The sequence below is a fragment of the Hylaeus volcanicus genome, chromosome 5 (genome assembly GCF_026283585.1).
Source record: "Hylaeus volcanicus isolate JK05 chromosome 5, UHH_iyHylVolc1.0_haploid, whole genome shotgun sequence".
In the NCBI taxonomy this organism is placed as follows: Eukaryota; Metazoa; Arthropoda; class Insecta; order Hymenoptera; family Colletidae; genus Hylaeus; species Hylaeus volcanicus.
Window position 1 is genome coordinate 3432293 of NC_071980.1, and position 12901 is coordinate 3445193.

The following is a 12901-nucleotide window of genomic DNA, read 5'->3' on the forward strand; positions in this document are numbered from 1 at the left end:
CGTTGCCTGGTGAACATCCTGGGAACGCACACTCGTCGATCATGCCATGTGAAAGGAACAGATCGACGGACTCGTCGATGAAACAGGATTCGAGCATGAAAGAATTTTTTGTTGCTGCCTGTTCATTTTATTTCTACTGTCTCACTTTACCCGTCCCACTTCATCTTCTTCTTTTCCTCCCGCCGCCAACCACTTTTTCGTACGAGAGCACGTTGTACAAATTCGTGCAACGAACGTCACCATCTTATTAAGTTCCATTTAGTGCTTATCTGTTCCTCTCTGTCTACCTCCAATCCACTCTTCACGCGCTCTGCATAAAACTGTCGCCATTATTCTCGCCCGTGCTTTGGCTATGCTGCATGAGATACCAACACTCTGAAGTGATATTAATTGCTCGTTAACTACGTAGCACACCCACCATCACGCTCTAATTTACCCCGTTCCATTCGGCCGTGGACCACGGACGTAGGTGATTCGGTCTCGTTGAGTCGCGAGAGTATCGGGTAGACGCTAACCCTGAAAACAATTTTTAGACGTGTGAATGCGTAAACGTCCAAACGACAACTTGAACACTGTTTTCTTCCTTTCTTTGAATGTCTTCCAAAGCTACAGACTTCTTTCAGATCCTTGCATACGGTGGATCGCAATAGGTCAATCAACAGACCCGCTGAAAATCAGTCGTTTCGTGAAATCGGTACTCGTAATGTATCTCACGCGCGCGGATACATTATGGTTATATTATAGTTTCAGTAGAAATTTCTGGAAGCGGATGATTTTCAGGGATCTCGTTAAGTGGCACATTTTGCGACCCACCGTACATTGCTCGCTGTTTCGTTGAACCACACAAGAATAGATCTACGAATGTTGCAAATACACACGATACTAACGAGTGATGGCATGCCTTATGCATATTGATCGATGTTGCACCACGCGCCGCATCTCTCGACATGCTCTTTTATGCCCAGTAATAGAAGTTAACCGTACCGATGCCGCCGAAGAAACGTTTTTTCCCTCCAAGATTAACCTTGTTTGCGCATTGGAACATTTTAGAGACGAGAAGGAGCCGCTGAAGGAAGAAAAGAAGATCACACCGATAATCGACTCTGGCCTGCGTCGAGAGACATCCATCACCTTCGACGGGAAGAGGTCCGTCTCGAAGACCGGTTTCGTCGGCAAGGATTCGGCCGTTTAGATATTCTTCCGGCGTACTAGATTGTAAATCACCGTGGAAACGTTGTTTCTGGCCAAAATGTTCTCGAACGTTACGAAAGAGCTCGTACATCTTGGAATGTACACGTAGTACGCGGTGAACGAGGTTTCACGGGTGTCGGGACGCTCTGGTCTCCTATGTTGGCTTCAAACAATTCGTGTTTTACCGGGGATTTCCCGCGAAACTTCGTTCCTAGGGGTGCAACGCGCCCCATCTGACGGCGATCGAGCGAACGTGAGACACCGTTCGACTGCTTTACTCGTGGTAAATATCCAATGATCGACAGGACGATGCGCGCGAACATTCTCGTTTGTCCTCTCTCCTCGAGGACAGGACGAAAAAGTAACTCTGGCATTGGTAAAAGTTTGCAGTTTACGAAATTTCTTACAAAATTCTCTGACCATATTTTTTCGCGGAACACCAACCGCGATAGCGTTGTAGCTGTTTCGAGACGATTGTGGGAAGCCTTAAGAAAAAAAAAAGGAAAAAAAGTAAATCTTTCTTCCCACTTCCCCTCCCCCCCTCCCTCGACAGTGTAATCGCCAAAGCATACGAAATACAATAACGGTAATTCACGATCCAGCGGGAAACGGGTACGAAACGGACTCGTTCGAGGATCGTTCTAGGAAAAAAGAAAAAAATCTATCGATGTAACTTAGAGAAATATTGCGAGGAGGAGCTAGATAGATCGCTTGCACGAGGAAGAGGAATGTACAAAATTGATCGCGAAATTGGTAGAAGTTGGTCGATAAATAGTGATCATTGCTTCGAGGCACCCTCTTAGATAATCGCAGTCTAGTACGCTGGGTAGTACTCCATTATCGTGCGCGCCAGCACGAAGGAATTAAGGATAATCCCGAATTTCGTCTCGTTTCTGCTACGTCGAACTAGAGTTAGAAATTGAAGAATCTAAGAGCAGCTTTCGCGTAGCAGAAATGAAACAAAATGTGAGAACAGACTCTCTCTATCTCTATCTCTCTTTAAAAGAGGTTCGCGATTTCGCGACAGCCTCTGCTCTGTATATATACATTTTGAAGGTAATTGTATCTCCACCACACAGCCCCAATTCCTGCGAGTTGTTTCGATTAGAAACCGTATTGTACGGTCCACGACACAGACACGTTTCATTTTCTTAACGTTCGGCACGATTCTAAACGCCAGGTTATCGATTTCGTGGTTTACACGACCTTGGTTCAAAGACTGATTCCTTTAAGAGTAAAATTTCATGAAAACGAATCGTACCGGTTTATCATCGACTATCAAGTAGCTCAGGTCACTCGCGTACGCTTTCAGTAGATACGAGACAATTTTATGACAAACGAAAACAAAAACGCAAATGACACTAAACGTTCGGCTGAACTAAATGTAACTCTTGCCTGCCACGAACATGACTGACGTATTGGTTGCGCACCGTGCGATCCTCCGCGGTTATTATAGTTGATTAGTTGAGTTTCTTTCTACTTCGAGGTAGACACTTGATGTCGTGAAATGTTCTTTTTTGTCCGTGATAATTTATGGTGATAAGTTTACCGTGTACATTTATACAATGTAAAGATTAATGTCGCGTACGAGTACAGTCCAATCCGTCTAGCCTCCGTTTTTCCGTTTTTATGTTTTTACTGCTTAGTGTTTCCTTTTTTCTTTTGTTTTTATGTACCCTATGTTAGTTTACTGTGTAAGTGCGAAAGTAATCCGAACGAAAATTGGGCGGCTATGGCGACAGAACTCTGGTCGATAAGATAGCGTGTCGTCGCGATCGGATCTATCGATGACGATCCCGAAACAGTATACCTAAGGACTGTAAGATACGGTAATTAGAAAGAGAGTTCCCAGAACGAGGTTACTCGATACACCGACTGTGGCGACAATCTACTCGGATGTATGTTCATTACGTTAAAAAGTCTCTCTGAATATGTATGTATAGTATAATCAAAAGCAGCGACACTTTCGATATTCGGCGAACGAATTAAAAGTAAACCCGCGCGAGTTGCGGCACTTGTCAAATTGTCTTGACGGATTTTCGAATTATCGTTTCAGAATACGTAAGGGAAAGAGAGAACAATCGAAAGCTGCCATATATATATAAATATTACATAAATATTCGATAACGTAAAAATATCAGTTCTGTCCTAATGTCTAAGATGGCTTTTCGAGAAAACGCAGTTAAAATGTGATAAGTTTTTGTAAATGCTTGTAAACGTTTTTCCTAATCATTAAGATGGACTATTTGAGATAAGTTTAGGTGGGTCCGGTAAGTTTAGGATGTTGTATGCAAGTACGGAAGGTGGGTTCGCAGAACTATAAAGAAGAATAAAAACCTAACGAAAGTAACCGAGAAGATCATTGATCGCGTGTATATTTGTTGAAGGGGATAATTGTATCTAAAAAGGAAGAATAAAAAATAAGGAATAAAAATTAGAAGCAAAACCAACGTCTCCTAGGTTGCGAACACGCTTTCTGTACCGGTAGCTTTTTTACGTACCGTAAACACAGAGTTTTGCCAAATATATAGTACTTATTAGCTTGTAAGTCAACGAGTACACATTATACACGAGAAAATATATATATCGACGAGAAAAGAAAGAAAATGGCGAGTTGTTCGTCTCGTAATCGTCACATACAGTATTTCAAGCCTTCGCCGAGTCGTTCACCGATTCGACGGGGAGGAGAGGTCACGTTTATCTAGCTATTTTATATTCGTTGCCAAAATCCGTAACCCAAGTAGCTTCCCACGAAAAGTATTACTGCGCATCTTCCAATTTAAAGACAAGAAAAGAGAAAAAAAAAAAATATTACGAATATTATTAAAGTTCGTAGGTGTAAGGCATATTTTTTATGTATGCTTTTTCTGTACGCGTCAAGGAAACGTACTCGACTAATAAAGGATAAAGAACAAAGGTTGAAGGTCAAATGATTCTCTTCGCAGTTTCGTTCGTTCTATAAATAACTTTATTTCTTTAAACGTTCGTTATCGTTCCAAGTTTACTAAAAAATACATTCGCAAGTTTTATTATCGTATAAAGAAAGATCTCGTAGTATCTGAAATATAGAAAGTAAAAAAAAAGCGCTTAATTAGTGAGATTCGTGGGGGTTGATTAGGAGTAAACCCGTAATAGTACCGATCCATGGTACGTATAATGTCAACGCGTATGTTTAACCTCGAAATCAACCAATATCAGATTCGTATTTTCGTCGAACATACGCTATAAGCGACTACGCGTTATGGCACTGCATTTTACCACAATGAAGAGTAGGTACATGGCCAAGTACGAATGATATAAAGCGTATATAAAATTCGCTATTTTCCGCTAATTTTCAGACAGTTATGATGACATTTGTCTACGCCACCACGAGCTTTCGTGATCGCAAAACGCAGTAGTCCAACAGCTTGATGTTGCTATCACACTTCGATACCTATGTTTGAGCGTTTACCTTTCTTTATCAAAAGCTGTTCTACGCTTAGTTGCGGTGGCTCTGTGCGCGTGTGCCAGACGTACACCTGATACAAATTGTGGAAAGCAGAGATTCCAGCAAAACTAATTTGAAACATATTGTTTATCGCAATGAGTTGAGCGAACATAGCCTATACATACCTTTGTGCAATGATCCGCTAGCGGCTCCAGTTCGTCCCTAGTGACGATCTGCCTCAGGATCTCGCTCTCCTGATAACCACCTTCAACTTCATAGGAAAACAACGCGTCTTTGTTCTCCAGTAAAAGACGCAGATTGATGGCGAATCCAGCCATGTCCAACGGAAATGGACGATCCGGCTTCCAGACCGCGTTGAAACCGATTACCTTATTAGTAATGTTATCACACATTGGTTTCTCCACCATTAAACCACCGACCAGACCGACCGGCCACACGCCGACCTTCTGAACCTTCTCCATCTGCAACAGGTGTTGGGTAACGTTTCCGTGACTCAACCGATCATTTGCCACGGGATATTAATAACGATTGTCTAGTGATAAGATCAAGAAGCTTGAAAGTTGGTTCAAAGTCAGGCGGGCTAGACTCGAAGCCTCTCGTATAAGTACTTTGGAGAACTAAGCAGTATTTTTAGTAATGGCTCAAACAAATGCGATTCACCTCATGAAATAGCTTCACCGAATACGTATTGTCGTCGTCAGCGAAGTACACGATCCCTTTATCGGTTAATTTCAAATTGTCTCGAAGCCAGTTGAGCGCTGCGTTTCGTTGCTCGACGCCACGTGGTTTCTTCCAGTTCGGATCGGTTCGCCCTAACTTGTAATTGAGCGGGGTTGCCACAGCGAGGTGGGTATACCTCAAACCACTGTTTTGTAAAAATTGCGTGACGAGTTTCGTCTTTTTCACCGAGTCCTCGACGAGGATCCAGTGGAAGTTAGGTATATGTAGGAATGTCTGCGCTAGCCTAGTCAACTCTGCTTTTTGTACAGGCCTAGCAAAAGTAGGTGTAACAGCATAGATTATGGGCTTATCTGCGAGTTCCTGGGTCCTGTTAACTCCATGCACACCCTGCCCTTCCAGCAACTTTATTATGAGTTTGTATACATCCTGCTCCTTGTTCACTAACAACTCCAACTCGCTCCACAATTCCTGCCTTTCTGTTGAAGGGAAGAAGAAGTAAGCGGATGAGTCAACTGTAATGCAAGAAATATGGTGTAACCTGTTCTACAATAAAGTTCTGTACCTGTCATTATCGACATCAAATTCTCTTTTACTTCCTGCCATTTGCATTGCTCCTGATAATCTGAAAGAAAAAAATAATAATAAAGATAAGACTTTTGTTTTTAGATAATTATATCTAATATTTTACATTTGGCTCCTATTTTGACAATTCTATTTTTCTTTTAAATCTGAGTTAGGTGAACACATCATGAAATGCTTTAATCACTCAGGAATTGCTTCGCTACATAAACCTAACCAAAAATCCAGCATCCTATCTTTCTACACGTAAGTTCCTCATTTATGTTCATTTTCTAAGTAAGTACTATTAACCACGTCATTACCTATTTTTAATTTCCCTTATTGCTTTATTTAATTGTAAGTCCGATTAATTTTTCACAATTTATCTGATCCAATATTATTATTATATCAATTTTTCGAAGGGAACCAAACTCATGCGGTCGAAACGTCAAAATAAGTTCAAATAAACGCATGCTCTTTAAAGGCCAAGAAACGTACATTGTTTACGTTATTTAATTAACTGGATACCGAAGAGTAAACAAAGACGAAATTCCATATTTGTTGCTGCTAATTCAATAATTTCATTTGAACAATTGAAATACTCCTAAATTGCATGAAAAAATGCATTTAGAACCTATGACACAATCTGTGACATGCCTCATGCTCAAACGCGTTCACATGCGTAAACCGAATCGACCTACAACGCAAGATGTGAATGGAAAGTACACAGTGGTAAATGAATACTTACATACGTAAGTTTGAAATGCTATTATATGAATCAGGAACAATATTAGGAAGATTCGATTGCACCGTAAACCACCCCACATATTAAGTTTACTGTCCGATTCGTCGATGAGTAACACACTTGCTGCACTTGCTGTCATGGTTGTCGCGCCATGACATGGCTCTGCGATGCCGACTGTTCTTCGTTCCAGCAAGTCGGAGCTTTTCATAGGAGAATGGCGATGGAAGTTGACCTCAAACTCAAGGACGCTTCGAGGAGCTCTACTACACGATATTGCGTGTCAATAGGAAGATAATCATGAATTGACACTGCATTATCAATGGAGTTCAATTACAGGTCGATGCAGAGTAAGTGAAATTGTGTTGTTTCCATTTATTTGTTACAAGTATAGTTAGGTTAGAATCTTTTTTCAACTAGTACGTTTAGTGTTCCCATTCGGACTTTGTGGATAAAGGATAAGGGATAAGGATTTTTATTCAAATTGTTTCTCATGGATAATGCCAATCCGAACATTATTTCAGTTATACTGTACATAGTGCCCAAAATCGTTTTCAAATATAAAACCAGCTGAAAAATCAACGATTTTCTACGATATCGGTATTTCAGCTCACGATACACAGTTTCTTATTAAATATTAAATGTTTTTTATTCTCGTCGATGCTATAGGTTAGGTTCTTAGACGTTACCTACTGCGCAAGAGTCCCTAGACTAGCTGCAGGTTTGACTTTAGCAGTCGTGGCGGTAAATTCAAATGGCATTTAAAGTGAATCAAGAATACGTGAATTGTAAACCAAATTGATCGACTTGGAGTATCACGATGCACTATAAAGAGTTACAGAAGAGTTTTTTTTTTGTTACAGAAGCATAAAATTAAGCATAAATCCTTATTCTTCCCTCACAAGGTTTGAAGTGTACAATGGTGCTGGTTTAAGAACAATTCTAAGCTAATTGGAAGCTTCAAAGACAAATACTTAATAAGGGATGGCATGATTCGAGCATCTTTCTATACAGGATAAGTCCTCAGCTTCTCGGAACCCATGGCCCCTTCTGGTTACGTGGGCCGCGCGTATACCTCAAACACGCGTCAAGGCTATCAAGGTTCGCGTCCGCTTTCAAGATGAAAAAATAAATTCCGTTTCGTTTTATAGGCTCCCTAGAGAAGAAGTCCCTAGATGACGCATGGAGAGGAGCGCCATCGCGCGGATCAGGGGAATTAGGCCGTACTTGGTCAGACGCGTGCGGTACAGAGGCGCGCTAAGAAGGGCGCATGCTGGGACGTGTCACGGGCACGCGTGTGTCACGATCGCCCATATATATTGCTGTCGTGAGTGGCCAGAAGGTGCCGCGGCGGGGTGCGAGGAGGGTGGCTTTCGAGGCTTGGGAGAGTAGACAGGCGCGTAGGGTAGGCCAGCTCACGGTGGCGTTTCCGCAGCGAGCCACGGAATCGTCTCCCATGCTCTCGGCTTTCCGCGTGTAGCTCGCGTTCGGAGGGTGCCTCTCTCCTGTCGATGGTCACGCGTCGTGGCAACCGCGAGGAGTGGCCAGAGATAGCGAGTCTTGGGTCGTTCGGAGCGTGTGCGATGAATTATTACGGGCTGTAGTCGATAGCGGTAAAAAGTCGGGGGAAATCCCCGCGAACTGGGGCTGAGGCGGGCTGTATCGTAAAGTCGGGACAACGAGGACGGGGCTGCTGTGCTGCTGCTGCTGCTCGCGACGGCGGTGGCAGTGGTAGTGGTCGGCCGTGGCGTTGGTGGTTGCTTCCTGTTCGCGGTGGTGTGGTGCCCGTTTGTAGTCGGAGGAGATCGCGTCGTGGTTGTGGTGGTGCCTGCCGGAGTGGTGCTGCGCCTCGTTCGACGACGGTGGCGAGGGGAAGAAGGAAAAGTGGCCCTCGGGTTTACGAGGCCAGAGGAGAAAGTGGGTGTTGCCGGAGTGACAACGGGAGGATCGTCCGGGGTCCTCGACGCTAGGACTCGGAGAACGGAGGAATCGGTCTAGAATGCTCGTCGGTCGACGATCCAACGGTCGACGTCTCCTAGCCGAGTGCCGTCTGATCCTCGTTGATCGTGTGCCTCGTGAGTACCCTGCTCGAAGGACATACCCAGACTCTTCCGGTCTCTAATTCCGCTCTGTAGCCTCGTGCGGTTCCCACGAGCGAAAACGTGGGGCCAACGTTAACGAAATCCGCAGGATTTCCGGCGTGTTCCAGCGCGATTTCTGTCGCCGTCACCTTGTCACGCGTCGAGCACTGGTCCTGGTGTTCTTCGGGGCTGCCTCGGGCTGGTTACGGTAGGGACGCGTAAATTCGACGGCTGCGAAGGAAATAGAGGTCGGATGGAAATTACGAGCGTGGACGAGGCGGTGCGCGATGGGTAACGGTAATTGGGACAAGGGGACGCTGGCTCGGCGGGCGCGGGGGAGAGGATGCGTTGGATAACTTCCCCTTTCGCATCCTCTTCCTCGTCTGCACCCTCCCCTCGACCCTTGAGTTTCCTTGTTTCTCGCACTCTCGCGCGTTTCATTCGCTCTTTCTTCTTCTTCTTCTTCTTCTTCTTTTTTTTATTTTCAACCCCTAGGCCTGGTAAACATGAGTCACCGGCGCGTGAGGTACCTGTACGGTGCCATAGGTAAAACTCTCCGGTACGACGGTCGAGTTTTTTTTCGAGGTAACGAGGGGCCGGCGGTGTTATCGCGACGATGACTCCTGCGCGCCCTTTCCGTTCTGCTCCCGCGTGCCACCTCTGTCCTCTCTATCCGGCCCTCATCTCGTCGGATAACAGCGGTACACGCGAATACCAGAAATAATACTCGAGGCTCTCTCGTCGACCGACGGTGAAACATCCCACCCCGCGCTTCGCCCGGCGGTGTGCACTGGCCTCGATTAGTTCTCGCTTAGAGAGAGAGTTGTGACCGGATTATTCCTTTTTTCCTTCCCCCTTTTTTCTTTTGGGGGCGGCACGAGGAGGACGGGGGAGGGGTGCGGAAGGGGTGCGCTAACGACGTCACCGTGTCGAGTGAGTCACGGCTTCTAAATTGATCCCCCACCATGGGTTGCTCTTCCTCCTCTTCCTCTTGTGTCCCCTGCTTCCTCTTGCTTCTACTCCACCTATTCCTGCTTTTTCTCTCCCTCTTCAGCCACCCTCGTTGCTCTCCAATCTCTCGCTCTCTTTTTCCGCCTCTGCAGCTCTCCTCCTCGCGCCTTCTATCTCGTTTTCCGTCATCTCCATCAACGAACCTCGCCGCGTTGATTCAATTCCCGCGATGCAACGTGCCCTCCCGATTCACGCGACGTGGAAATATGCTTCTGGACAAGCGAAACGATCAACGGCTCGAGCTCGTTCCAACGGCGAATCGTTTCCGACTTAAGGTCCATTTTTACGTCGGATAGGGTCGCGACTTTTAACCCCGCGGCGATATCTGTCGTTCGTGAAAACTTTGGCTGATGTCACCACGATGGAACATTGCTCCTCGTGTTAATACTTGACCGACCGTCACGTTCTACGCGACAGTGCCATTTTTACCCTGTCAAACGTTTATTATAGTCGCTCTCAGTCTAAAGAAGGCAGTCTCAGTAGCCTTTTAATAATAAAAACAAAGCACAAGGCCTATTTTTAGTGCGAAGGATCTCCTCTCAAGAAAGAAGAATATAACGTGCTTTTGCATCAAGTATCCATCGAGTCTTAATACCCGTTAGGCTTAACTCGCTCGATCTTTGTTTCTTGCTTTTTTTTATATCGTTTAAAACCAATATCTACAACGTCTTGGCCCAATCTTCGCTAGCCTCATTAGTTCAGATTGAAAGGTTTAAGCATCGATGTCCAGTAAGAATGTGTTCACCGTGAGTTCGTCTGTGACATATGTATGTCGCTGCATCAAGTCGTGACTTGGCATCACATGAAAACGGACCTTTAGGAACGGTCGTTCAATAATTTCGCAAGGTTACCAGCCCGTCGATATCGCCGGTTGCACTGTTTCGCAGAATGATCGATCTCCCGATTCCTGCTTACGGTCAGTCGAGTAGAAGATAACGCCTGGACGCCGCGTCCGTTGCTCGTTGTTGTTCAACGTGGCTTCCCGGTTCAGGAATCGAGATAAGATTAAGCCACAGATGATTGCACGACGCTGCGCGTCGTTATCGAAGGGGAGATTGATCGGGCTACGCTGGTTTTAGGGCTTCCAGAAGAAGTGACTTTCGGTACGCTGTATTTAACTACCGAAGAAAAAGTAATTCAATAGAAAATAGCGTTGATACTGCTGGAAGCTGTAACAGGACAGAATGAAGAATGACACTCTCAAATGAAGGATAACGCTGTCCGGTTGAACCAGGATCTGAGAGATTGTAGTCTCGAAACTCTGAAACGCTGTGTGCAGAGCTCACTGGGCGATATTAAAACTATGTCTTTATGATGTTAGTGTGCTCGGTAACAAGAAACAAGAATGAGATTGCGTGTATGTTCGGTGGTCTCAAAAAGTACTTGACCGATTTGGGACTTTCCAACGTTGGCTTCTTTATAATCCCTTGAGTGGCACGAGATATGTGTCGTCACGCTTTCTCATCAGGGGGCCTAACAATGAAGAAAAATGACGGGCACGTCGGATAAAGATCCCTTAATTAGCAGGAGACACCCTAACTACAGTAGGAGTCTCCGCGCGGCGTACAATTGCCCTATAGGAAGACCTTTAAAAACTCAATTGTAGGTCATCAACCCATCGCACTCTCATAGACTAGGTGTAATACAGAGAAGAAACCATGTTGAATCAACGAAATCGTTCCGGCAAATCGAGTGACCAAAGTACGAAATATTTTCAACGTTTTTGATCATGTACTGCCTCTTTATGACGTCAACAGTCTAAAGTTGCAAAACACTGGGAAGTAAATGTCCCAAGCAAATGTTCCATTTCCAACTCTGAGAACATCGTTCATCCCTTGAACGCGAAAGGATACGTGGCTAACACTTTCGCAACTGTCTGTCCGTGTGTCAAGTTTCACGAAAGTGGGAGATCGTCAATTGGATGATGTCCCCCGTAAGTTGCATTTAATGCAACCATCCTCCGCTTCCTCATTCCCCAGTCGTCCCGGATGCAGTCTGTTTTCTCATTAAGGAATGGAAAGTTTCTTGCCCCGGAACACCGGGGCGCGTTGGCACGACTGAAGCACCAGGGAACTCGGTAACAATATGGCGAAATGAATATTACGGAAACGTCGGGGAACGCTCGAACGAACATAAGAATCCATTATCGGGGCTTAATGTCTCCTCTGTTCGTCCGCGTTCTTTATTTCTTACCCGGGCGCTTTATTAGCGTCTCGTTGGCGGGATGAATAGTCTTCCATTAAGGCGCCACGTTCGGATACTTTCGATTGTTACTCCCCTTTTCCTTGGTTTAATAACTGGAACGTGAGCTTTGCTTGCCGTTGAGCAACCCAGACGGGAAGATTTGTTTAATGTCAGCGTTTCGGACCGGAGGGATCCTCGTTGGCAGATCAGACTTCAGCAAAATGGACGCAAGTGTAGGAATATCGGTACTTTGGTGACTGGGTGGCATTAAACATCAGGAAAAAAGTAATCCAAAAGAAGATGTCCTTAACACAGAAACTTTGGTTGAACACGAGCTCAAGTAGAAGAAGAAAGATCTAGGTATCACCCGCTAGTTGAATAGCTTTAAAAAAACTACCAACTAACGTTAAACAAAGTATAACACTGATCAGTTAGCTTCTTAGACCTAAGAGGTCGTAAGCTTCAAGGCCTCAGAACTCTTGAACTCTGCACGTCCTGGTTAAGCCCCGTGTCTTATGAAACACCAGCCGGTAAGAAATAACTCAAGAAAGAGGTAAACGAGTCGCGGTCGTGACGACACCCTGACATTTCTGCGTCGGCCCTGGAAAAGGTCACCGAATGTGGAGCAACTTTTGAGCCGACAGATCGAGCGTTCTCACGGGACCGTAGAGGGTCGCTGTGTTATTATCGCATGGCGAGTTTGACGCGCAAAATCGAAGGTCTGAAACGGGGAATTGGCTATGGAGAATTACTAGAGAAAGGTCCTGCCTACGCGACGACTTTCAAATTAATTTAGTAAACCAGTGTTTGTGGAAACATTGCTATCGTGGTGACTTGTATTAACCCTTTGACCTATGATTTACTGTAGGATAATACGTGACGTAATCAGGTTTAAAATTCCTTGCGAACTTTCATAAGACGTGTCTGACTTCGTGTTCGAAAATGGAACAATGTAGGAGCAATAACATCGGGAAAGATCAGAGGCAACGCGATCGGTTTACTTCG

At 44.9% G+C, this 12901-nt stretch overlaps 3 protein-coding genes across 8 annotated transcripts in view; 2 read left to right on the forward strand and 1 right to left on the reverse strand.

The window, feature by feature from the left end:
• LOC128877704 (fasciclin-2) overlaps positions 1-2697 on the forward strand; it is a 105507-nt gene extending 102810 nt beyond the window's left edge. For all 4 annotated transcript variants that reach the window (XM_054125249.1, XM_054125248.1, XM_054125251.1 and 1 more), the window contains one exon: positions 1051-2697. In XM_054125249.1, coding sequence (XP_053981224.1) covers positions 1051-1192 — 142 coding nt within the window. In that variant the 3' untranslated portion in view covers positions 1193-2697. The remainder of the gene's footprint in view (positions 1-1050) is intronic.
• A 136-nt stretch (positions 2698-2833) lies between these two features.
• LOC128877707 (galactosylgalactosylxylosylprotein 3-beta-glucuronosyltransferase I) lies at positions 2834-6968 on the reverse strand. The gene is made up of 5 exons (XM_054125255.1): positions 6627-6968; positions 5883-5942; positions 5300-5796; positions 4804-5100; positions 2834-4709 (listed from the first exon to the last, which is right to left on the reverse strand). Exons 1-5 carry the CDS (start codon positions 6829-6831, stop codon positions 4611-4613), a joined length of 1158 nt encoding a protein of 385 aa, XP_053981230.1. The 5' UTR covers positions 6832-6968; the 3' UTR covers positions 2834-4610.
• Positions 6969-7165: 197 nt separating this feature from the next.
• LOC128877703 (uncharacterized) overlaps positions 7166-12901 on the forward strand; it is a 31160-nt gene continuing 25424 nt past the window's right edge. For all 3 annotated transcript variants that reach the window (XM_054125246.1, XM_054125245.1, XM_054125247.1), the window contains exon 1: positions 7166-8695. The gene's annotated coding sequence lies outside the window, so the exon portion shown is untranslated. The remainder of the gene's footprint in view (positions 8696-12901) is intronic.

What these genes read in the sequence shown, in the direction of transcription:
- LOC128877707 (XM_054125255.1), bottom strand. Translation starts at nt 6,831, where the DNA reads ATGAAAAGCTCCGACTTGCTGGAACGAAGAACAGTCGGCATCGCAGAG. An exon ending in CGGTGAAGCTATTTCATGAG is followed by an intron (nt 5,101 to 5,299) that starts GTGAATCGCATT and finishes CACCTGTTGCAG; the next exon opens with ATGGAGAAGGTTCAGAAGGT. An exon ending in TAGCGGATCATTGCACAAAG is followed by an intron (nt 4,710 to 4,803) that starts GTATGTATAGGC and finishes AATTTGTATCAG; the next exon opens with GTGTACGTCTGGCACACGCG.